The 24,960-nt window shown below is 41.9% G+C and overlaps 2 protein-coding genes across 6 annotated transcripts in view; one reads left to right on the forward strand and one right to left on the reverse strand.

Annotated features, from left to right (window-relative positions):
- Positions 1 to 24,960, reverse strand: part of LOC310762005 (uncharacterized protein) — a 352,306-nt gene that overhangs the window by 97,600 nt on the left and 229,746 nt on the right. For 2 of the 4 annotated variants that reach the window (XM_083612453.1, XM_083612455.1), the window contains exon 5: positions 6,930 to 6,995. In XM_083612453.1, coding sequence (XP_083468579.1) covers positions 6,935 to 6,995 — 61 coding nt within the window. In that variant the 3' untranslated portion in view covers positions 6,930 to 6,934. Of the gene's footprint in view, positions 1 to 4,897; positions 5,697 to 6,929; positions 6,996 to 24,960 lie in introns of those variants that run through there. The other 2 variants (XM_083612454.1, XR_014547773.1) reach the window with 2 other exon arrangements.
- The window catches only part of PHEX (phosphate regulating endopeptidase X-linked), a gene marked incomplete at its 5' end in the record, with an annotated part of 104,893 nt that overhangs the window by 61,881 nt on the left and 18,052 nt on the right, over positions 1 to 24,960 (forward strand). For both annotated transcript variants that reach the window (XM_083612270.1, XM_083612271.1), the window contains 3 exons: positions 8,793 to 8,870; positions 14,094 to 14,197; positions 21,988 to 22,046. In XM_083612270.1, the coding sequence (XP_083468396.1) occupies positions 8,793 to 8,870; positions 14,094 to 14,197; positions 21,988 to 22,046 (241 nt within the window). The remainder of the gene's footprint in view (positions 1 to 8,792; positions 8,871 to 14,093; positions 14,198 to 21,987; positions 22,047 to 24,960) is intronic.

Consider the following 24,960-nt stretch of genomic DNA (forward strand, 5'->3'; position numbering starts at 1 on the left):
AGAGAGTATGTACCAGTGGGGGTGTGCTTGTGTCTGCATGAAAACGAGGAGGTGTCCCTGTTATCACTGAAGAGCAGCATATTAAATGACTATTCTGGAGAGCAAAAATATGAGGCTGACAACATGCTCCAATCTTTTCCCCCTCCTTCCCCATCATCACAACTTCTGTTCCTCTTTTGTGTGTGATGCACTTCACGACTGACTCCCAAGACTTAAAGGGATATTTTCCTATAGAAGCCAATTATGTGCATTTTATTCTTCCACTTTCTGTCGGGTCTTGGCACAAACTGTGCAATGGTAGCTCAAAAGTGTTGTTGTTGTTTTTAAATGCCATTGTACCAAAAGATATAGACTCCCATTTTATCGTGTTTCTTGATTTACCACTTAAACGGCATTACTTTGCTGCCTCCTTGTCCTTTGGGTGTTTATGCCATTGTGTGCCTGACATGCTCTGTAGCTCATTATGCTAGCTGGCCGTGGATGTACTTAATCAATAATTCTCATCCTGGCCCAGCTCTGAGTCACCCTGTAGCCTCATAGAAAAGATGCTGAATGTGGAAAACACAATTTTCCGAAAGGGCTTTCCTTTCCCTCACATGAGACACATAGATAACAGGCTGCTCTGTCTGAGAAACTATTCTGAATATTGTGCTCCATAATAAGTGTTCTGTATAGAAAAGAGGTGGAGATAACCCGGGATTGAGACTATGTTAATGTAGTGCTAACACAGATCCTCCTAAAAATGCTAATTTACTGCTGTTTCTTCCAAAACGAAAGCAAAACCCCACAAAAACCCAAGAAACACCCACCCATTATTTGGTGGCAGATAATCTTTGTGAGAAGCCAATGATTGCGCATTTCTGCTGCCTTGGCACGATAAATGAATTTTATCACTTGATTCCTCCCCAGTCATAAATGTTTCTGAAAATGTTGGTGGAATGTGAGCAATGCAGGAGGAACAGACTCGCATGACCTACCCACTAGCTGTGTGCATGCCATACCATTAAAGCAACCCCAAAGATTCCTGTGAGCTGTAGCTTCAATTCCCAACACCCTTAACAAACTATAGTTCCTAACCAGGCACAGAAGACAGCTGTGCTGTCTTGGAATGGAGACTCAGAGAGTTCCATTAATTTTGCCAGTGTTCATGCTGACTGGAGTGAAAGGGGGAAATCAGATGTAACAGGGCAGAAGGACCGCTTACCTCGGTGGAAGAGATGGAGACAGGCTGAATTATCACAAACCTGGATTCACAAAAGTGGAGATCTTAAGATCTCCCTTCACTGCCATCTCATCATCAAATGGGCATCCCTGCTTTTTAACTAAAACGAAAATCTGGGCTGCTGCCATTTTTTAATTCTATGTCCAGCTACAACAGCCATACTGTGCATGCCAGAGTGCATCTAAAATTGTGGCAGTAATTGGAGAGAACTTTGAAGGGGCATATATACAATGGTGGATATGAGATGTTGAAGAAGCAGTAGCAGCAGCTGCCTTGAACCCCAACTGTGGGAGAAAGGTGGGATATATATACATTAAATAAATCAGTGATAGTCTAGTAACATCTGGAGGATCACAGGCTCTACCCTATGAGTATCCTGGAAGGCTTGCCTGAACAGAGGAATTCATCTGAATGGGATGGAGCAGATATATAGGGAGCTATGGGTCGAAGAAGTTGCAGACATGTGAAGCATATGAGTGGTCTGATGGCAGGGTGGGTGCTTCTACTTTTTGGAGGGCCAGCTGTCTGTGAAAAGACACAACCATAATTTGTATTATTATTTAATTTCTATACTGCTTAATGCTAAAATAGGCTTCCAAGAAGTTGTATGACATTTCCTGAACAAAATATGGATCTAGGATAACCAGGTGAAACACATTCCTCTTCCCTGGCATGATCTGAAACTAATCGCCAAAACACATTTCGTTATCTCTTATCTTTTGGTGTGAGATGATTTGTTGCCGTCACCTTCTGCCTTGTTACCTGGCTGCTGCCAGTGCTCAGTCAGTTGTACAGGAATGTCAGTTCCATTAATAACCTGAGCGCTGCTCAGACAGATTGCGGGAGAACCGGTGAAGGGAAAGGAAATTGTATTTAACCCTGGGCCCAAAGCTGTCATTTTATTTCCAGAGCCCAGCATAACTCCATAAGGCTAACACAATTGTGTGAGATCAGAACACTTTTGGCCACTCTCAAATTTGACATGGAAAAGGAAGAGAGGTGGACAAGGACAATGCATGTATGTGCACATGGAAGCAGTGGCGTAGCGTGGGTTGTCAGCACCCGGGGCAAGGCAAGTAATTTGCGCCCCCTAACCCGTGGATTTGCGCCCCCTAACCCGTGGATTTGCGCCCCCTAACCCTAACCCCCAGATGTTGCGCCCGGTGCGGCCGGCCCCCCCTGCACCCCCCACACTACGCCACTGCACGGAAGGAGCTCTTATAGTCAACTGGAATGCAACAATGCACAACAATAGTTAAGCAGCCATTCTCATAATTCTTTAAAGATCTGCATGTGACCTACTGGGGCTGCTGTCAGGGCCTGGGCAGCTGCTGAGGTCCAAGCCCTAGGTAGGGTTCACTAGCAATGATGTCTGGTCTTCCTGTCTCCCCAGCCATGGGCTACTCCAGCACCACACGTGCTTACAGTACCTGTTAAAGATCTGTCCAACTTTTGATACATTCTGTAAGTTTTGGGAAGCCTCTTAACCTCACGTGGGTCAGTGTTACACCTGTGTACAAAAATCTTGCCAATCTACATAGCAACATTTGATGGGTTAATTGTGCATTTCTTTAAATCACAATGAACAGTGAAGAGGGAATCCACATAACTGAGATAAAAGCAACAGCTCATTAAACAGCAAATTTAATGGCTGCATTTTGTAATGCGAACTCCTTTCAGCTTTTGGGGGATGAAGCTCTTTCACTAAAATATCATTCTGAATCAAGAGGAAAATTTTTATATTTTATCCTCCACCTTTGACTTAAGTTTACAAGACTGCAAACCCAGTCACTTTGCATTGTACTACTTCAGGTAATGAAATATGTTACTGTTTTATTTTAGTATAAAATCTGTGTCCAATAATTGTATTATTCATTCATTTGTCCCCCGCCCTGCTTTTTTGCTAGCCAGATTAAAAGATAAACAAACACCCCAATACATAAAATGTCTGCACAATTTAAAAAAAAATAAGAACCAACAATACCAGTGTGATTCTTTCTCTTATATGCTCGGCATATAAAACAAACATCCCAACTGAGTATAATACAGATGATGACTCAGTACTTAACACCAGGACAGATTTTTCTTTTCTTTTGCCAGCTATGTATTAATATGTTTAACAGCTCTGGCTATTTCTCTCTTAAGACCTTCTAAAGCAGACATTTCCAGATGCAGTATCTTAAAACTTCCACTCACATGGGTGCTATTTAGTTTGAACTCTGCATTCTGTGCAAGATATATTGAACAAGGTTTCCAATCTCCTACCACATTCCTCCCAGTGTTTGGAACAAATAGAGTACCAGCCATATGCATGCAACAGTTTTAGCAGATGGTATTCAGATAGCCTACTTTCCATGAAAAATGAAAACACAGACAGACATGTACATAAAGAGTCAATTCATTGTTGCAATTAAAGGGCCCATTACAGAGCGATGAAAGAGTCTTGCTTTCAAACTAGATTTTATGCTAATTTCCCCAGTAAATTTATTTATTTTAGAATTTAAAAATTGCCCATAAAAAGAGAGACAATTATGTATGCATACATTACATTATATCATTTGTGATTATTGTAAAAAAGTGTTGTTGCAATACGTTCAGGTTGTCAATGCATAGTGATCTATATGCGCCCTCTTAAATGGTCATAATAAAATGCAATGTTGTACAGCGAGAGTTGAGATTAATGCCTTTTAAAAAATTCTGCTTTGAACATAACTAATTTATTGCTAGTGCAGGGATCTTTTTTAGTACAGGAATAGTTTCAACAAGCCTGGATGTGAAAGCCTACAATGCCCAGTTGCTGATCCTGGAGACCAAATTTAGATATTACAAGTGGGATCTGCAATTAGGATTTGCCCAATGAGATTTTTGTTGCAGTAATTAGTAGGCAAGTGGGGCATTTATTTATTTTTGGAAAACTGGGGAAGTTGCTATCTATCGGAGAGGGTCTCTAACCCTTTCCCAGTATACATCACAAACAATGCTCATCCTGAACAAACCAATAATTTCTGGGATTTTGTCTTTTATAATTCTGAAATTTTGACATATTTAAGTGAAGGTATTAAATGATTAAAATAATGACCAAAAAGAACAATTTCCTCTTAGAGGGCTTCCCACATTCTTTTTCTTGATGGATGATAGAAGTTAAATATTAGCAGCACAGTGCAGAAAAGGCTATGCAAAGAAATGAGAAATCCAGGAGAAATTAATACCCTGTTAAAAGTCTTGTGCCTTATCTCTTGTGTCAATAATGAGTTAAGATGCTATCTTATGCTACCATGAGCCAGATTAGTCTGGGTGCTGTTGTCAAAACTGTTCTCCTCTCCTGTGTGATGTAAATGATGATATGGTGGTCTTTGGCTGTTGTTGTTGTTTTGTTGTTTAGTCGTGTCCGACTCTTCATGACCCCATGGACCAGAGCACGCCAGGCACTCCTGTCTTCCACTGCCTCCGGCAGTCTGGTCAAAATCATGTTAGTAGCTTCGAGAACACTGTCCAACCATCTTGTCCTCTGTCGTCCCCTTCTCCTTGTGCCCTCAATCTTTCCCAACATCAGGGTCTTTCCCAGGAGTCTTCTCTTCTCATGAGATGGCCCAAAGTATTGGAGCCTCAGCTTCAGGATCTGTCCTTCCAGTAAGCACTCAGGGCTGATTTCCTTCAGAATGGATAGGTTTGATTTTCTTGCAGTCCATGGGCCTCTCAAGAGTCTCCTCCAGCACCATAATTCAAAAGCATCAGTTCTTCAGCGATCAGCCTTCTTTGGCTAGATTACCCAAGTGAATGAGAAAGGTTTTTAAGGATCTTGCTTAGATTCATAAGCCATTATTTCCCCAATATATATTGAGGTAGCCTGTTTGTGCTTTCCATATTGCATCTTTGGTTAAGGCAAAGATGTTAAAATCATTCCCATGACCAAAGTCACAACGTGGAAGGGATATATGTATACCTATATGAATTGCACACTGGGCTACCAAGCCAGAGGTGGATCAATTCTTGGTAGGCCCATATCTTCCTTGAAAGCATATTCAATGACATACCCAGCGCTGCCATTGAGATTTTCCTCTGGCATCCACTCAGTATCCCTTTGGTTATGAGGTGGTTACCCTTTTCTTCCTTTCCCCTCCCTGGAAGGTGGTGGATTCTCCTTCATTGGGGGTTTTTAAGCAGAGCTTGGCTGCCCACCTTTTGTCATGGATGCTGTAGATGAGATTCCTTGCCTTGCAGGGCTTTGGACCAGCTGACCCTCAGGGTCACTTCCAACTCTACAGTTCTGTGATTCTGTGATAAGTACATAGAGCTGAAGAATGAAATTGGAAGAGTGATGCTCTTTCCCACTGCCACTTTGTACTCTTCGTTGCAGCTTCTCACAATGTACTTTACAAGGCTCAGATTTCAAGGCTTTTACCCAGATTCTCTGGGAAAGTGAACACAAAACTTTCCTCTTTCTGGTTGTCAGGGGTGAGGGGGTGGGATGGATCTGATATGGGAGAGAGAAAGGAATAGAGGTGGTGGTGCCCATGATGCTCACTCAAAAACCCAAAGGAACCCATTAGTCTAAAAAGGTTGGTGACCCCTAATTTATATGGTATATAAATTCCTCCCTTTTCATTTTGATTTTAATCACTACCCTAAGTGCTGTGACGAAAGATTATAATACCTCTCCCAAGGCTGTGGATGTCCTGTCATTCTGACCAGGCGGTCTGCTTAATTTTGTTCGCACATTAGCTTTCAGAGTTTTTCTTTTTCTTTTTGGCATTTAAACACTGTTCAGTTGACTAGGCCTTCTGGATGGCTCACAAATTAAATCAATGCAAATACAATTACCTAAAACATAGGAAGCTGTCTTATACTGAGTCTGGCCCATCTAGCTCAGTATTGTCTGCTCCAGGGATAGGGAACATTTTTGGCCAGATGTTTATCTCCCCCACCCATATGGGCTAAGTTTGAGAGGTGAGCGAGACCAGCCACTTGTCAGTCATGTGACCTAATGTCAGGTGACTGATAAGTAGGCAGGTCTGCCCACCTGTCAATGTTGGCCCACTGAGGTAGGGGAACATTGGAGTGATGCCAACTGATCGACATGTGGGCATGGTGTTGGAGAAATGGCTTCATGGGCCAAATTGGATCCCCTGGCAGAGCAAGAGTAGACCTTGGATAACCTCAAGAATAGGCTCCCCACTCCTGGAATACATTGTCTGGCAGCAGCTTTCCTGGTTTCAGGCAAGAATAATTTACCAGCCTGTCATGGAGAAGTCAGGAATTGGATCTGTATACATGATGTTCAGTTTAGCAAATAAATAATATTTTCTATTGGAGACAATTAACTGATTTTTTTAAATTAAAGTATCAAAATTCAAAGGAATTTGTGTAGAGTTTTTCCGCATTGAAATACCAAGTGCTTTGGGGTTTGATCAACATTTTGCAGTGAGTGGTGCACTCATAAATCATCCACTATGCTGGACCAGCTAATCTCCATAGATTCTTAAAAAACAAAACAAAACAAAAAACCTACTGAATAATTAATCCAGTTGCAAAATGGATAGTTTTTGGAAAGGCAGCAGTTCATAAGCTATTCTAAACCATTTTGTTCCTTGCGCTGGTTTAATAAAAAATGTTAGCTGGCATATTTGTGTGGATGCAACACAAAGGCTGCTTAATTAAGTGATTAAAATGATTACTTCTGAATACATGCAAGACATTTGTGACTTACCTAGCTCATTTAAGCAGCCAACTCAGTGGAAATGTAAATAAGATGTTTCCCTCTTGCCTTCTTGAGCTGAAAATAAGAAGAAAAAACACTCAGAGCCCTCAAATATGTCAGCCGAAAAGTCATTGCACAGCTTCAGCCATTGCCGAACAACAGTAGGGTGATCAAAATGGATACAGTTGCATTTCTGCCTTCCTCCCCACCATTTACAAATGTTCCTAAAGGCCCTCCTGCTCCTCATGGAAAACCAAGTGCAAATATTCTCTTTCATTATCATTTGCTTCATTTCCTATTTTCTTTTTCACAGCATTTGTCTTCCATTGTTTTCTCCTGGCACCAGGGATATTTGCATGACAATGGGATCTTTCTTGCTTAAGAGTTCATCTGTTCCTGCTGCTAATTCCCCACCTGTATTCTTCTGTTTGTGACATCTTAATTATCTTCCTTGCAATTAATTGTGATGTTACAGGTAGAAGATTTTAATTTCAGGTGGGAAATAAAAACCCAAGGGCTGAGGAACTGTCAAGAACGAGATGGTAAAGTTTATGGAATGGTCCCCCTTCCGTTATAAGGGGAGGAGGAAAACTATGGCACTTAGCCACACATTATTCAATAAAAATGGAAACACTCAGAAAAGATGTGGAAGATTTTCCTCCCTCTGAGCTTCCTTCCTGCAGATCCACATATAGATGGCTAATCACTGAAGTTTGTAGTGGTCATTGAGATTCCACAGGATCTCCTGTTCAGCCTGGCTTATGCTTACCCCCACCCCCTGGCCACCCTTCTTGCCCCGCCAGGGGATCCAATTTGGTCCATGAAGCCATTTCCGCACCCCCTGCCTCCTTCAGCACCATACTCAGCTCATTATTCAGATAATACACTTTGTGTGGTGGGGTTTGGAGTCTTAGGAGAAAGTGTGCCTGGCACAACGTGGTTGACATCTTTTCCAATAGTGTGTACACATAATAGCTATGCAACAGGGCCACCATTGCCCTAGGTGAGGCAGTTGCCTTAGGTTGCAGCCTGAGACCAGCTGGGAGGGGTGGCAGTTCTGGGCCCCCAAGGAACATGCCACTCACCTCCTCCCTTGCTTGGCACCCATGGCCGCTTCCTGGGAAGAACAGGGCTGCCACTGCCATTCCTCTCTGGTTTCTTTGTTACTTCCCACCACTTTCTGTGCACCAGAGCTTTCTCTGAGCAACTCAGAATGGGGCGGCAGCAGGTGTGCCATTTTCTGTTTTGCTTCAAGTGACAAAATATTTTGGGATGACCCTGCTAGACTGTAGACCACTCCTATGTTTGGAGCATTTGGTGATGACTTTATTTGCTTGTATGTTGCCACCATATTGGACATCAGAAAGTTCTTCCCTTTCAGGTCAGTCACCATAATGGAGGAAGTGTGGTAAGGGCATCTGCTTTTAAAATTTATGGTTCATCCATTTGATTTCACTGGGTATTTGCTACAAAAGCTCTCCTATTACTAGTAGGATGAGTGGAGTATCTGTGGTACTCTGACTCCCATCGTGCCTATGGCCAGGGATGATAGGAGTTGTCATCCCAAATATCCGGAGAGCCACAAATTCCCCACCTTTGACTTTTTAGGAACCTCCATCGTGGTGCATTTTGCTGATATCTCTTGTGCTTGTGGCACATGCTTTTGACAAGCATAATGGGATGTTGCTATGTGTAAATGGGATGAAAATGTATCTTCTGAACAGTGGATTGCCATAAATTATGCTAAAGTTTATTGATGCAACCAGTGGCTCTGTATTCTGAAGCTAATGGCAGCCGTGTGGCCAAATAAGGTCGCATCCAGGTAATAATGGAGTATCCTTCTCATTATGATGTTTGTATTTCTTTCCAAAGGCGAAAGCAGTTTTGGCTAAAGTGGGTTACCCCGAGTTTATAATGAATGATACATATATTTCTGAAGGCATCAAAACAGTAAGTCTTGTTTTTAAATTGTTATCTATTGGTATTTGTTATGATGTTTGCCATATGTAAGTCACAAGCAGAGGAAACAAAATAATTAAAATTGGACAGTGTCCAGAGAGGCTCTCGATATCAGTTGTTCAACACCTTTCAATGAAAATAGTTCACTTACAACAATACACCTTAGCTAGAGGTCTGCAACCAATATTTTTGCTGGTAAATATCTACACATTCACGGACATACCCTGATATTCCCTTCCCCACATACCGTTTTGCTTGCCTCTCTCTTTCCCAGCTCATAGTTAAACAGTAGAACGAATGGACAGGTGTCCCACACATGGACAGGTTCTTCCACACATAATGGAGTTACTCTTTTCCACCTACAACGCTCCTCTTTCCTTTCTTCCTCATGTGTGTGCTCCTTCATAGCAAGGTTTTGCACAACAAAAGATTATATGCATAGGCTCTTTACACAGTATAGCATATCTGTTGGGGCAGTGTTGATTCCTTTTAGTCATAATTCCATTACATGGGTGTAGCCAGGATTTATGTTGGTGGGGGCAGTACCTCAGTTAAGTATTTTTTTATTGATTTACTTGATTTAGGGGACAGTTGCCCCCTTGTCTCCCTGGCTATGCCCATCTTCCATAAGGACCGCCTCTCCCCATAGGAACCAACCCAAACCCTGCAGTCATCATTTGAGGCCCTTCTTCGTGTGCCTCCTCTGTGAGAAGTCTGGAGGGTAGCACACAAGAACAGGCCTTTTCTGCAGTGGTTCCCTGCTTGTGAAATGCCCAGGTGCCCAGCAAGGCTTCTCTAGCACCTTCATTGCATGTCTTTAGGCGCCAGGCAAAAACATTCTTTTCCTTTGGCTAATTAAACAATCTATGGCCTTTTTTAAACTGTGGGATAGTTTTTGTTTGTTACTATGTTATGCATTTTTGTGCTTTTATATCATAAACTGCCCTGTGATTCTCAGATGAAAGGGCGGTATAGAAATTTAATAAATAAAATAATAATAATTGTACTGCACCAAGATAGAATTTGAATCGGGGACAAGAATCTCAACTTTCCATTTTGAAAAGCAATTTCAAGCACAAGAACAGGCATCAAGGCATTTGGGTATGACTACCTGAAATTGTGTGTGTGTGTGTGTGTGTGTGTGTGTGTGTGTGGGGAAAGTTTTTGTGTCCTGCACAGGTTCTAGTCTCTTTCCTCCAGAAGCTCAAAAAATTGCAAGAAGCAATTTTCAGAACATTCAGCCAGTCATGGGCTCTTTTGTTTATGTGTGTGCACAGAGTATAGACACCTCCGGGAATTACTTTGCATTACCTAGCTAGTGTCTTAAAATAAGCCTGCTGTATGTTTGATTTTTTAAAAAATCCCCAAACCAACAGACTGCAATGGTGTTTGATTGGGATTTGATTCAAAATTGAAATTTTGTTCTCAAAGGAGTTATTATTTCAGGATATATTGTCCAAGACATAAATGGCTTGCACATTGACACATCGAGCTCCCACAGGAGGTAAAGGGATATTAACTTTCTGAGTGCTACATTTCTGCTCTTAAAATGTATGCCTTTAGCTATAGTACAGTTTCCCTTGCTTTGCACATTTCTTGAGTTCTGCTTAATCTCCCACATTAGTTACATGAGTCTGTTGTTAAGCATCACATCTCTGGAGGATAAAGTGTTTTTAATTGAAATGGAGGACGATGAGTAAGTACTCCAAGCCTTATTTAATCCATAAAGGGAAGTCTTAACCATGTCTCTAGTTATGTTTATTTTGCAATATATGCAGTGTCTGTCTTTGAGACAAAACAGTGATCATTGTCAGCTGTGTCGTTGGAACAAATTAATGGAAGTTGCAACCCATTTTCTGAGTCATAATCCTACTGCAAAATTGCTGTATATTTCAGTAAGCTAAAAATATGTAGCCCTACAATACACCACACAGTGTCTTCACTGAGGCCATAGTTCTGCCTGTGATGGTTAAAGCAAGCTGGGAAATGATAATAAGTCACTCTTTTTATTGCTTTATGTTCACATCCTATCAAATCATTGTAGTGTGAAACTTCATAGTTACAGATATTTAAAGCCAGACAAGCCAAACAGCTACAACAAATCTTTCCTAGGCAATAACTCTACAGTTGGGAATGATGAAAGTAGGAGATTTAGTTTATTTTCAAGTTGCTTGGTCAACCAAAAATAGAAGTAATCTGGAATAAGTGTGTGTGTGTGGGGGACAATAACAAAATTATTTATTAAATAAACATATCAGTAGCATTTATATTTCACAAACTGTGATATTCAACTAGGCTTAACTCAGAGTATACCCATTGAAATTAATGGACTTAGTCATGTCCATGTATTTCAGTTGGTATACTCTGAATAAATGTTAGTTGAATATCACTGCAATACTTCATCTCATTTATTTTCTAGTACAGTGGTACCTCAGGTTACATACGCTTCAGGTTACAGACTCTGCTAACCCAGAAATATTACCTCAGGTTAAGAACTTTGCTTCAGGATGAGAACAGAAATCGTGCTCCGGCAGCGTGGCAGCAGCAGAAGGCCCCATCAGCTAAAGTGGTGCTTCAGGTTAAGAACAGTTTCAGGTTAAGTACGGACCTCCGGAACGAATTAAGTACTTAACCCGAGGTACCACTGTATGTGTGTTTGGTTGCATGGCATGTGGTGGTTCTGATGCATGACACTGACACTGGTGTGGCAAAAATAACTGGGGTGCAGCAGAGAACTAGCTGCTTTTGGCAGGGCCCTTCTTCACTGAGGGTAATTATATTTACAAGAAGGCGAAAGGGCTTAGCTAGTGGTAGGACACATGCATTGGATACACAGTGTCCCAGATTCCAAGTAGGGCTTGAAAAGAAACTGTCTGAAACTCTGGAGAGCCTATGCAACAATACTGGACTAAATGGACCAATGGTTTTCTGTTGAAACTGAGTTAACGGTTAGCAACACAGGTTGGGATACAGATCAGAGAATATGAGAAGGAAGGTAGAGAGAGCTTAAGGTGCAGCAGACAGACTGATGGTGGAACTTTAAGGACATCACTTGCTGAGTGGGTGGCGGTGAACTCTTCACTTGCAGTATGTCAGGAGGTTTAATGCTATTACTTGCGGACTGAATCAGAACAATGGATTTTTATCACACCAAATGTGTTAATTTATCACACCAAATGTGTTTGTGTTATCAACAGTCATTTTTTTTTCTTTTTGTGTGTGTGAATGGCCACTGTTAAAAATGTTACTGCCATGGCTGTACTTTTCTGCATTTTCTTTCCTTCTGACCTCACCATTTACACCCACACCCACGCACCCAATGCAGGATAATGCACCCAAAATGCACTGTAGACCACAAAAGCTTATGTCGTAATATTGGTGTTAATACTGGTTGCTTTTGCTCAGGGGACTAACATGTGTATCCTTTTGGAAACTAATATTAAGTCTGCCGTTCCATTGGTCTTATTTGGGCGTAACCCTTCTTAATATTTTCCAAATGGTTTATATGTTGCATTTCCTTCAAAACAGTAGAAATACAGTTTACAAATTCCTTAACTTTCCCACGTAAGAGACAAGGTGGGAATAATTTTTCACAAACATTTTCCCAATATATTTTTAACTTGACATTTAAGAAATATGAAGTCAGTCTTACATCTCAAAGGTTAAGCAGCTTTTGTTACATGCACCAGAATAAAAGGTTTTTGTGGAAGGTGATGTATTTTTTTAATGCACTCTTTGGTATTTTGAAAGTTGCACTAAGCTGCCGATACTTTTCAAACAAGCCAGGAGCAGTAATTAGACATTAACGACTTACGATCTGTAGCAGCAGAGTCTGAGTTTGAACTGGAGGTCCTGGCATTCTATCTGCTTACTAGTTATCTGAGTCACCTACACACTGTCAGCAGTCATATTTTGTTACTCCTCGATGTCATAAAATATCTATTGGCCCTTGAAGGGTGTAATTTGAAAATTAATAAATAAAAATGGAGCTGCTTTGTGAGTATTAAAACTCCAGGGGGAGATCAGCTTTAAAAAATAAATAAATCTTTATTTATTTTGCTTGCAAACCTCTCCTGTTTAAATATATGCTTTTAGCTTTGCTAACCCTTGTTAGAATGATTAACTCTTTGCTCTTGCATGCCCCAGGGTGGGGTGTGATAGTTCAGTTTGCCCTCACTTGCACAGTTTGCCCTCATTCATACCTTATTTAGCACCAAAAGGTAGATGGCTAGCAGTGGCTGAAATGCACATAGTATTTTAGGGTGTAATCCTAAAGCCAGTGGAAAGTTGGCTGAGGGGCTATTGGATGTGGAGAAATTGCTGTGCTACCACTGACAAGGGAGGTCCGCCGGCATGATGGTACTTAGCTCACCGCCTCCATGTCTAGTATGTCAGCAGGAAACTGGGCAGGTGTAGATATCCTGATGGAAGGGGACATGTGAAGGGTATCTGAGGATCCACTTGATTCCAAGCCCCTTCATCCCCCCCCCAAGTACCATTCTACTCCAAAGAAGCTCTGAACAACATCAGTCTTTCCATCCCTGCAGGAGGGGGGATAGGCAGAGAAAAAGACCCTCCCCTTGCTCTAACTGCACTGAGCTGCCAGGGCTTCTGAAGTGTCAGAAAATTCAACTTGGATTCTCCCCCCTGCTTCATAGGATTGCTTTGTCATATATCTAGATGCAAACAGTGCCTATAGAATAGCTATTTGAAAAGTATCTCAGTTGCTGAATAGTAGGCAAAAATGTTTTGCGGACTGTGGGATTTCTTGGGAAATGTCAGCGTTTTTGCAATTCCTGGCAGTCTTCTAAATATTCAGCAGTTTCCTGACATTCACGTGTCAACAAGTTCCATTGAGTTCAGTGGGGCTTACGTCCAGGTAAGTGGATTAGGGGTTTCAGCCATAACGTGTAAAAATAAAATTCTGTAACGCAATTCCCATTCCTTCGATTCTATAAAGCAGTTCCCATTCCTTCAACAGTTGCTGTTTATGGATTTAAAAGAAATGGTGCAGCTCTATGGGAATGATATGTTAACATAAAAAAGAAATCTGTGAAGAAAAGCTCAAATGAATTCTTGCTCAGTATCAGAACATTTCAATTCAGAGCATAGGGTTTTTGAGAATGTTTTGCTTCGCAGACATTAAAGTTATTCTTTGTTTTCCTCGTTGAATCTATTGGTTATACTTGCATAACCCTCACATTCTATTCCCAGATGAAGTTTTTAGAAACGGACTATTTTGGCAACGTGCTTCAGACCCGCAAGCAGGCAGCGCAGTCCGATTTCTACTGGCTGAGAAAGGAGGTTCCAAAAACAGAGTGAGTAGAAAAGAAATGCATCATCAAAAACTAGACCCGGTGCTTCATCGCATAATTGACATGCGGGGAGCATAAACACTCAGGGCACCATCCAGCCAAAGTTAGGCACTTTTAAGCCTCATTGATTTCAATGGTGGAGTTACGCAGCTGCTTAAATCTCACACAGTGAAATCAATGAGAATTAAAAATGCTTAGCTTTGGTTGGTTTGGAGCTTAATGTGTGTGTTTTCTTTTCTTTTCTTTTCTTTCAACCCCCCCCCCCCCCATAATGGAATTGTAATGAGATAGGATTTCTGCTGGCAGTTGTGGCAATTTAAGAATGGTACAATTTTGGTACATTAGATTTTTTCTAAAAATAAGAGGAAGTGTTGCTGTTACTGACTTAAGTTACCTGCTCACCACAGGAATGGTATACTTAGCACATAACCTGAGGTCACTTAAAATGTTTTGTTCCAAGTTAAATTGATGCTGTACTTCAGTAGAATTTGAGTTTTCTCCATATGAAAACCTGAGCTGGAAATACAGATTTGGCTTAGTCCTGGTTATCAAACTTATTCTCCTAAAATGTGTTTTCAAATGTTCATCTGGTTTTGACCAGACTGCAAAGGAATGTACTTTTGCATCTGGGGAGGAGAGAGCAGTGTGGATGAGCAGCAGGAGTTGGATATGCATCTCTGTCTTTTGCCAGTAATTGGCACACCTCACAGACTCAGCAAGGTGCTGTTGTCACTCACTGCTTGCCAAAGACCTAACTTCAGTCTTTGATTCCTTGCCAGTTGCACTTGTTGTGCTTCTTGTGATCCATGTTTCGCTTTTAGTATCGTGGCCCCATAAAGTCTACTAAAAGCTTCTGGAGAGTAGCTGTGTACTGTCTGATATAGGGAAGTGGGACTTGCAAACAAATGTTGCCACGTGCTCCCATTCAGGGTTCCAGCCAGCCAGCCAGCCAGCCAGCCATGATCTCTTCTAGGATACTCCATTCTATTCTCCTCGCCACTAGTTTCCTGCTGCCCCACCCAACAAGTAGCCAGCATTTCATGCCCACTGAGCATGCTGAGTCTTCATTGAGTTGCACTCCTGCCCTCTCTCAAAGCCTGCTGATGTCACCTTCTTGTGAATGAATGGTGCTGTTTTCACTACATAAGGACAGGCACTAAGAGATTGAGTTTGCTGTTATCAGGATTCTAGATCCTGCTTCCAATGCAGTGATATGGATTTTCCCTACTGGGTGGAAAAAAATAGCTGATGCCTATGAAAACAGGGTATGTGACAGATCTCTGCCTGCACTGACATGTTTAATAGTACCAATCCTGTGTGATGAATTCAGGTATCTTTTTTGGCCCTTTAACCATTGATCAACATTGGTAATATTTGGTAAGGAAAATGGGGTGGTGTTTCATAGCAAGAATGAGGAAGGGAGATCTATGGACTGGAGCCCTTGCGTCTGTGACACTATTTGTGATACTATTCAGAAGCATTAGCAGTGCCTGCAGCAATATAGTAATTGTGATGGAGGAATACATTGAAACTGTAAGAGAGAACCCTGAAGGGATCAGTTTGAGACTATTCTGTGCCATAGATCAGCAAAACGCATTATATTTATCTCGCCATGAGTTTCCAGAGCAGCGAAAAACATTTGCTCCTTTATGAAGAAGGAGATAAACACCCTTGATCCTTCATTCTTGTGGAAGTGGCTATTAGCTGCACTAATATACCCTGAAGAGATTCTTAGTATGATGGAAAATGTCACTGAAGGTGAAATTAATTGGCAGATAATCCCTGAAATATACAAGTTTAGGGCTGTCCCCTGTGAATCATACCCCATTTCTGGCATACTTTGAAATAAAGGGGATTATTCCCTGACTCAGCATGAGGTAGAATGTGATTGAGCTTATCTCAAAAAAATAAAAATAATAATGCTTACTCCTTCAAGGACTGCTTAATGTCACCCCTTCTCCACTTGATCTTCATATTTATGTGGCTTAACTCTTTTTCTACATGTGTGTTTCTCAAAATGCTGTACCAATAGAAAATGAGGAGTCCATTGATATGCTGTGCGTGGGACGTGAACATAATCACTTCCCATCTCTCAGCTCTGACATCATTATCTTCTATGGGCTTGCCCTCGAGCCCCAATGAAAGATAGAGACTGTTTGAGTTTCAAGGGGCCAATTAATGCAACGGAAGCAAATGAGTCTAAATTGGGACTCACCAACCTTTTTAGTTCTGGGGGCACTTTTAGATTTTGAGTGGTGCTGGGGGCAACACCCCACTCTAGTCATTTCTCCCTGTCCAGATTGTCCAAACCCCCACTAAGAAACAGAAAGAATGCACTCTTGTGCACCTGTGTGTGTGTGTGTGCGCGCGCGCACCCCCCCCCACAGTTTTCCTGGGTAAAAGTTGGATCCAGTAGAATTTATCTGAGCCTTGAAAAGCACATAGGAATTCAAGAATAAATGGCAGAGTGTTCTTCCAACTTCCACCTTCAAAATGTACTTGGGTGACTTCCCTCACCACCTCATTACTGAAGAGGCCATGAGCGGGAAGACTTAGAGGCTTCGTGGGCACCAGTGGAAGACCTCACAGACCCACCACATTAGTGACGTGGTCTAAATATTCATGACTGCAGAACAGGTTCCACAATATGTTATCACCTGCGGAAGGCCTGAATTACTGGAACAGTGAAAGTAGGACAGGCCATATTTTTTGAAAATATATTACTACAAGCGTCTTTTACTTCTGACTTTAAGTACAGTCGTACCTCGGCTCCCGAATGCCTTGGGAGTCAAATGTTCTGGCTCCCGAATGATTGAAAACTGGAAGTGAGTGTTCTGGTTTTTGAACGTTCTATTGGAAGCTGAACGTCCGACGGGGCTTTCACAGCTTCTGATTGGCGGCAGGAGCTTCCTGTCGCCAATCAGAAGCCACGATTTGGAAGTCGAACATTTCGGAAGTCGAACAGACTTCCGGAACGGATTCTGTTCGACTTCCAAGGTACGACTGTATATAGGTGAGTTGTATGTATTGCAGTTATATGCCATGAATAAACTACTTGCTGATCAGCTACAGCTGCATTTTGGAGCTAACATGGGGGGACTGCTATCTCCCTCCCCTTGTAAGTAAAAATGTCCTCATTGCTTCCTTTTGTGCTTCCTTCTGATGGGTTTCTTTGTCAGCTGTCTTTTGCCCCACTGTAGGCTTAGGCTGCATCCTAGTCTCACTTACCCAAGAGTAAGAACCACCGAATTCAATAGGACTTAGGTACATCTGAGGAGGAGACATGGTTAGGTTTGCTATGTGTTTGCACACCGGGCCCTAGTGTGTGACGAAACTGGTGTAACAATGAAGCAGCATATTTTAGGGACTAATATATGGATGGGGGGGGGGGGAAGCTATATATAGATAACCACCTGTACTTGTTTGTTGAATATGTTCTGCAATCTGTAATTTTGGATTTACTGCAAGCAAATTTCTCTTCATAAAATATTTTCAAGACCATGCCTGGAATCCTGCAGTAAAATTCTGAAAAGATATCAGTTTAATTAGAGCTGTACAAATAAGTCTCTTCACATAAGCTGCTTGCTCTGTATTAAGCTAGAAATTTAACATAATTTGTTAGCAACCTATATTTAAAAATCTGTCCATGCAAAATTATTCTGGGATGTGTTCCAACTCTAATTATAGGGAAGCAAGCATGAAAAGTCAGAATCTGGCTCCATTTGTTGAATATGTCAAGAATCTGCCAAATCACCTACACTAAGGTTGCAATCCCATACCAGCTTACCTGGTGGTAAGTGCCACTGAATTCAGTGCGACTTACTTCTGTGTAGAGATGCCTAGGATTGCACTGTTAAGTCACTAAAAATATGCTAGGTGGTATTCAACTAAGTTTTACTCAGCACAAACCTACTGAAATCAATGGACCTGAATTAGTCATATTTATTCCTGCATTGCAGGGGTTGGTCTGGATGACCGTCGGGGTCTCTTCAAACTCTACAATTCTATGATTAATTCTAACATTCCAAAACTACCTAAAAAGCAGTTATACATAAAAACATTCTTCCACTCAGTGATCTCAGGGTTTCCAGGAACAGCAGTATTCTACTACTACCAAATGCTGGGTAAACAGAAATGTTTTCAAATTGCTCCTGAAACTTAAATCATGATGAAGACAGGTGCACCTCACTCAGGGACCAGGGAGCCACCACTGAGAAAGCCCTGTGATGGGTCAGTGCCAAGTGGGCAGCCCCCAGTGGCAGCACCACCACCAACGCCTCCTCCGCTAGCTGTGGGTCCAAGAGGGTTCATATTGTCAATATTCCAGCCACATATAAGCCAAGTGATTTTACACACACTTGATCCCTCCATCCAGGCAAGGAAGAGGCTTGAGTACAGCTCAGGGACACACTCCAGCCAGGCCGAAGCAGGTGAGGAGGGCACAGAGTAGGAATGCTGTGGTTGGGTGAACTGGGAAGGAGAGATGGCATGAGGAATACCTTGAGAACTGGGAAACAGAGCACTGCAGGGTCACATTCAGCTTCCAGGACTGAAGTCCCTTGTCCCTTACCTGCACCAGTTTCAACATCTGTTTACAATGTACACACAAATTTCTAAGCTACCTAGTTTGTTGCATGCACACATGGGGAGATTGGAATGGAATCGGATAGCACATCCATGCAGTGAAATACAGGCATCAGTTCATCTGCTAGTAGACGTGTGGAAGTTGTTTCTTTCATGGGAATGATTACGTCTGCCAAAGTTTGTCTGCATGAAACAGACCTATGGCAACTTTCAGATGGTTTTACAAGGGCCCTCGTGGTGAATTAAGGGCCTGCCTGAGCAATTGGTGTTCTTGATATGCCCGAGTTAGCTATTCCCTGCTCTTATGGGTTAGGGCAAAGTAAGTAAATTGAGGTCTTCAAGTAAAGTGAGTTTCAGAAACGTAGATAAGGCTGATTCTTAAGAAAAACACCCCTTTGAAAACCAATAAAATACAGTAAAGGAAGAAAAGGGGGAAAAGGAAAAAAGCACACCGTACTAACTAAGCCAAGATACCACAATCTCTAGTGTTTAATGAGCACTGATGTAAAGCCTGCTTGTGCGCTGGATTGGAGGAAGGGCAGAGTATAAAAATATCTAATGAATAAAAATAAAATAGAATCTTCCTGCCTGTTTGCCCAATAGTACATATGAATATTTTGGGATGGAAAATATCTTTTGTTACACCAATGAACAATGTAAAAAAATGCAAACCAATAAACATTTGGGAGACCTGATACGTTGCTTAAAGTGTCCTGAATGTTTGTCGCTTGAAGAAGACTCATAGGACAGAACTGAGGTCTCTTGGTGAAATCTGGTAGAACTCTTTGTGCAAGAACTTAGAAACAGAGAAAGCTTTGAGACGGTGGAAGCAGATATGAATAAAAGAGATGGTGTCAAAGGTTGAGACCATGGTAGAGACTTAAAATGCAATGGCATTTTAAATTTCCAATAAAAATGTCCAGTGTCTCAAATGTTTCCCTGCAGGTCATTGCAAAAGTCATTCATTTTTGTCCTGTGTGAGGGCACCTCTTTATAAGCGCCTGTGCTACTGCATTTCAAATTAGTTTATTTGGCTGCTGCCATAAATGACTCTGAAATTGGAATGCAGTCAACCCTGCTAAATGTTTTCTCCCAACTCCTCAGCATAGATGTCAGTCATCTTCTGGCTTCTATTATCTGACAAAAAATATATATCTGCCATCTTATCATTTTCTCTCTGTGTGTAAGAGACACAAAACAATTCTTTCTCAATTCTGGTAGGACAATTATTATTTCCAGTTGATAATAATGGATATGTAAGATATTCACACGATAGTGTTCTGTGATGTTTCAATTCATTAATTTCCAGTTTTACAGCTTATTCAGAAATATACAGAGATGAGTAAACTGTTTCTTGAGGCTTAGGTGGCCTCAGTGGCGTGGAGTGCCTTCTATCAGCTTTGGCTGGTGGCTCAGCTGTGGCCCTATCTAGACAGGGATAGCCTAACGTGTGTCATCTATGCTCTGGTAACATCTAGGTTAGATTACTGCAGTGTGTTATACGTGGGACTGCTTCTAAAGACAATTCGGAAACTTCAGCTGGTGCTGAATTCAGTAGCCAAGTTGCCCACCAGGGCAAGACAGTGTATAAAGCCAATCCTAGCCTTAGTACACTGGCTGCCAGTTAGTTTCTGGGCCCAATTCAAAGAGTTGGTTTTGACCTATAAAGCATTAAATGGATCAGGACTGCAATATCTCAAGGACCTCCTCTACCCATATGAATGGACCCAGACCCTGTTATCATCACCTAAGGCCCTTCTTCATGTGCCTCCTCTGTGACAGGTCTGGAGGACGGCAACATGAGAACTGCCTTTTCTGCAGTGGCTCCCCATCTGTGGAATGTTCTCCCCAGAGAGGCTTGCCTGGTGCCTTCATTACATATATCTTGAATTTTGCTTATTTGCTTTTAGTTGTATGTTGAATTGCTATAGATGACAAGATGATTTTTGGTGGATATTTTTATAGGTTGTAAACTACCTTGGCTGCAGTAATGCAGAAACAAATTTTACAAGTATTTTTTCCAAAAAAATTCTTCATTCTCAAGCACTTGCTCCCCAAAGGACTTTCAGGCTAGAGAGAGAGAAAGACTAATTTTTCTCTTTACAGAGAAAGTAAAAAGCAAAGTTACTGAAGTCATAGCCTATGACAGCCCTTAAGTAATTTTCTGAGCAGCTTAGCCCTTGGAAGATTTATTAGACGTTCCCATTCATTGATTCTGGTGTTAATTGATTTATTTGCATTTATTCTCAATCATGAGAGACAGGGTGGCATCAAATGGTTGAAACAACAAGGACGTTCAAATATGGTTTCCTAATACACATACTTAATTTTAAATATTCCAATTCAGAAACAAATCTACACTTCCCCAGATGTTACTTAATCAGTATGATGCTGCAGTGTGCTTGCGATGGTGAAGCCTGGTCAGGAACAGTGTTAGAAGGAGGGGGAGAGAAGGACAAAGAAGGCCACGAGGGAAATGGATTGTGAAGAAAAAAAGTCTGGGGTGTGTGTGTGTGTGTGTGTGTGTGTGTGTGTGTGTAGGGAAATGAAGGGACTCCCTGGATTCTGTCCTGATATTCAAAACACATTTCTGACTGAGCTTCAGCACAATTTTTACCATGGGCGAACATAAAGAATGAAGAGTTTGACCAGAGGAAGGGAGAGTGTGCTAGGCTGTGGGACCCTTTTTTTGAGGAGTTATTTGAAAGAAGACATGCAGGGAGGGACACTGACAACTAGGAATAGATTTTTGTGCCAAAGGGAGTGGGTGTTCTAATTGCACATTGTGCTGATACAGGATGTGGGTGCAGTGCACTGTTGCTGTTAGTGGTGTCTGGAGCGCAGGTCCATGTGATATTCATGCAGCTGCAAGTGTGTACAGAGAGTGGGGAATGGATGGCCATATGAAACTGCCTTAAACTGAGCCAGACTGTTGGGTCCATGTAGCTCAGCATTCTCTACACCAACTTGCCCATGTTTCTTCATGGTCTCAGGCAGGGCTTTTCCCCATCATCTTCTGCCTGGTCCTTTTAACTAGAGATGTCAGGTAACTGAACTTGGCCACTCTTTGAATATAAGCCATAAAGTCATGAAAGCAGTGGTGATGATTTTTTAAATATTCTGGTCTCAATTTACAGAGTTCACTATTTTTGTTTGTTTGTCTTGTTCACAAAACCATCAACTCTAACTTGCTCTCACTATTTCTGCAGGTGGTTTACAAGTCCAACTACCGTCAATGCCTTTTACAGTTCATCAACAAATCAGATCAGTGAGTAAAATGTACATTGATTAAAATTACAACTGCATTACTTACATGGGAAAAACGGTATCCCCTTTGCTTCCTTGAATATCAAAGTCACATCTTCTCTTACCCCTGTGCCAATTGCTAGCTGGTGCCGTTGTGACTCTAAGGGCCTATTAATACATTACTACTGCAGTTTAGGAGTTGCTCCAAAGTGATCACGTAATGGCCCCATACGGGAGCCAACTAGAGTAGGCAGATTACATGGCCCCATGCCATAACACTTTCTGTCCCACCAGGAAGAAGCTTATTGCTTTGGAAAGTAACATGGTACCTGCACACACCTTGTGCTAGTGCAGCATGCTAGCTAGTGCAGCATGAAACCAATTATGCAGAAGTGGTTTTCAGTTTATTAAGGTTTTTGGGTACCAGCCACCATCACATTCTTGGGTGTTTCCAGGAACAACATCAGGGGTTAAGCATTGTGGGGCAGCTGTTGTTGATGTCCATAGCTCACCAGGAGACCTACTACCAATTCCAGAATCCCATACCTTGATGCTCTTTCTCCTTGCTCCTTTCTGCCTCTATTAGGGAAGAGCAATGGGGCAAGAAAAGGAGCAGTAGCTTCCACTTGTCCTGCCCTTGCCTCTGGGTGGGTCTATGGATCGAGAAAAAATTGGGAGTGTACAGGGAGAGAAGAGGAAGGGGAAGTCCCACTTCAGAAGTGGAACCTCATGCATGCAGTGCTGGATATGACCCTCAGTCTTCTGAAAAAAGTTGGCTCAGCTCTATGTGCTTCTGAAAAAAAACATGCATAGGATCGGGTTCCTGTTAGTATTATGGGAGCTGCTGCAGATTACAAAGCCAGCTTTCATCACATACGAACAGATCCTTTAATGCAGGCCTGCTAAGCTTCCAAATACCTGGATAGTGTATTTTTTAAAAATAATTTTTATTTTAAAAATAAAATTCTGCTTAAAGGAATTATGTTGCTAGAAACAGATAGAAGACATGAAGGCATGGATCTGTGAAGTAGTCTTTGATTATTGCACCTTGTTTGGAAACCATGTGACTTTAAGCTTGATAAATTCTCTGATTTTGCTCAGGCTCATAAAATCAGGGTTGTTGCTGTTGGTGTTGGTGTTTTATATAAAGTATTTATATGCTGCTCAATTAACAAAGTTTCTAAGTTTTAGCTAGGCAGAATAGAGCAGTATTATTTAGTACCGAATTTGTTATGCACAATTAACTCTTCAAACTTTGGCTTCAATAAGGAAATTATTTTATTCTGAAGTTGGGGTTTTTCTTCCCTTTTCTATGCCTTATTTTATTATGGCATTTCTCCATTTTTATTTTTACTTGTTTAAGGTTATTTAAGACTGATTTTACTGGTTTCTTTGGTTGAGAAAACTGTCTGTCCCTGCTAACTTCAGCACAAGTGCTTGTATGCAGATTCACAGCACGAAACGTGTCTCTGTGATTAGTCATGACTGAATCCTCTGGTATTTTGTTTAAGTTCTTTTTCATTTTGGTATGATCTGGATCCCAGAGCTGCCATGTTTTAGCAGATTAAGCAAAGCTGTTCCAAAAGAAAAAAATGAAAAGGAGAGTCAGGGTTCCTGGTCTGGGATTTCACAGCTAGCTGTGTCTAACAGCATCAAGAAGCCGAGACCTGTCAAACGTAACCAATCAGTCATGGGCATACAAGCAGTTGTGCCTTGCATCTCTCCTCCTGACCTTTTTGTATCGCTAGTGTTTGACCTTGAGATCTTGCTACCTGCTGTTTTCAAGAGTCAACAAATCCATGTGGCATGAACTGCACTTATTTAGAGTTGTCTATTGCTGTATATAGGTACGCAAGCAGCATATTTCTGTGTGCTCGCTTGCATCAGGGCTATGATTATACATACCAGTTGCTGGAAACTGCAGGGAAAAGAGAAGAAGAGGAGTTTGGATTTGATATCCCACTTTATCACTACCCCGAGGGACGCGGGTGGCGCTGTGGGTTAAACCACAGAGCCTAGGACTTGCCAATCTGAATTTCGGCGGTTCAAATCCCCACGACGGGGTGAGCGCCTGTTGCTCGGTCCCTGCTCCTGCCAACCTAGCAGTTCGAAAGCACGTCAAAGTGCAAGTAGATAAATAGGTACTGCTCTGGCAGGAAGGTAAATGGCGCTTCCGTGCACTGCTCTGGTTCGCCAGAAGCGGCTTAGTCATGCTGGCCACATGACCCAGAAGCTGTACGCCGGCTCCCTCGGCCAATAAAGCGAGATGAGCACCGCAACCCCAGAGTCAGTCACGACTGCACCTAATGGTCAGGGGTCCCTTTACCTTTACCTTAAGGAGTCTCAAAGCGGCTAACATTCTCCTTTCCCTTCCTCCCCCACAACAAACACTCTGTGAGGTGAGTGAGGCTGAGAGACTTCAGAGAAGTGTGACTAGCCCAAGGTCACCCAGCAGCTGCATGTGGAGGAGCGGAGATGCGAACCCGGTTCACCAGATTACGAGTGTACCGCTCTTAACCACTACACCACACTGGGGAAGTGGGGAGTGCTTTTGTACTCGGGTTCTGCTCATGGGTTTCCCACAAGGATCTTGTTGGCCACTGTGAGAACAAGATGCTGGACTAGATAGGCTCTTATTAGGTTCTTATTAATCTCTAGGGAAGAAGAAACAGGGTGTTGATTCAAATAGTTTATTCTTGTTGGAGCAACTGCTTCCTGTACTACCAATTCTGTGTTAACAGCAACATGCTGGCACCGCCCTCCCCGGGAGTTTAAACTTAACACAGAATATAACCAATCGTTTTGACATACAGGTGACCAAATGGCTTTGGCAAAACATTTTCTTGACATATATATCTATGCCATATATATTTGTAAGTTGTGTGTATGGTGTGTTCACATACAGACTGGGGCAGATCAACCTCATCACCTTTTTT

This window comes from Podarcis filfolensis (genome assembly GCF_964270895.1).
Source record: "Podarcis filfolensis genome assembly, chromosome: 4".
NCBI lineage: Eukaryota > Metazoa > Chordata > Lepidosauria > Squamata > Lacertidae > Podarcis > Podarcis filfolensis.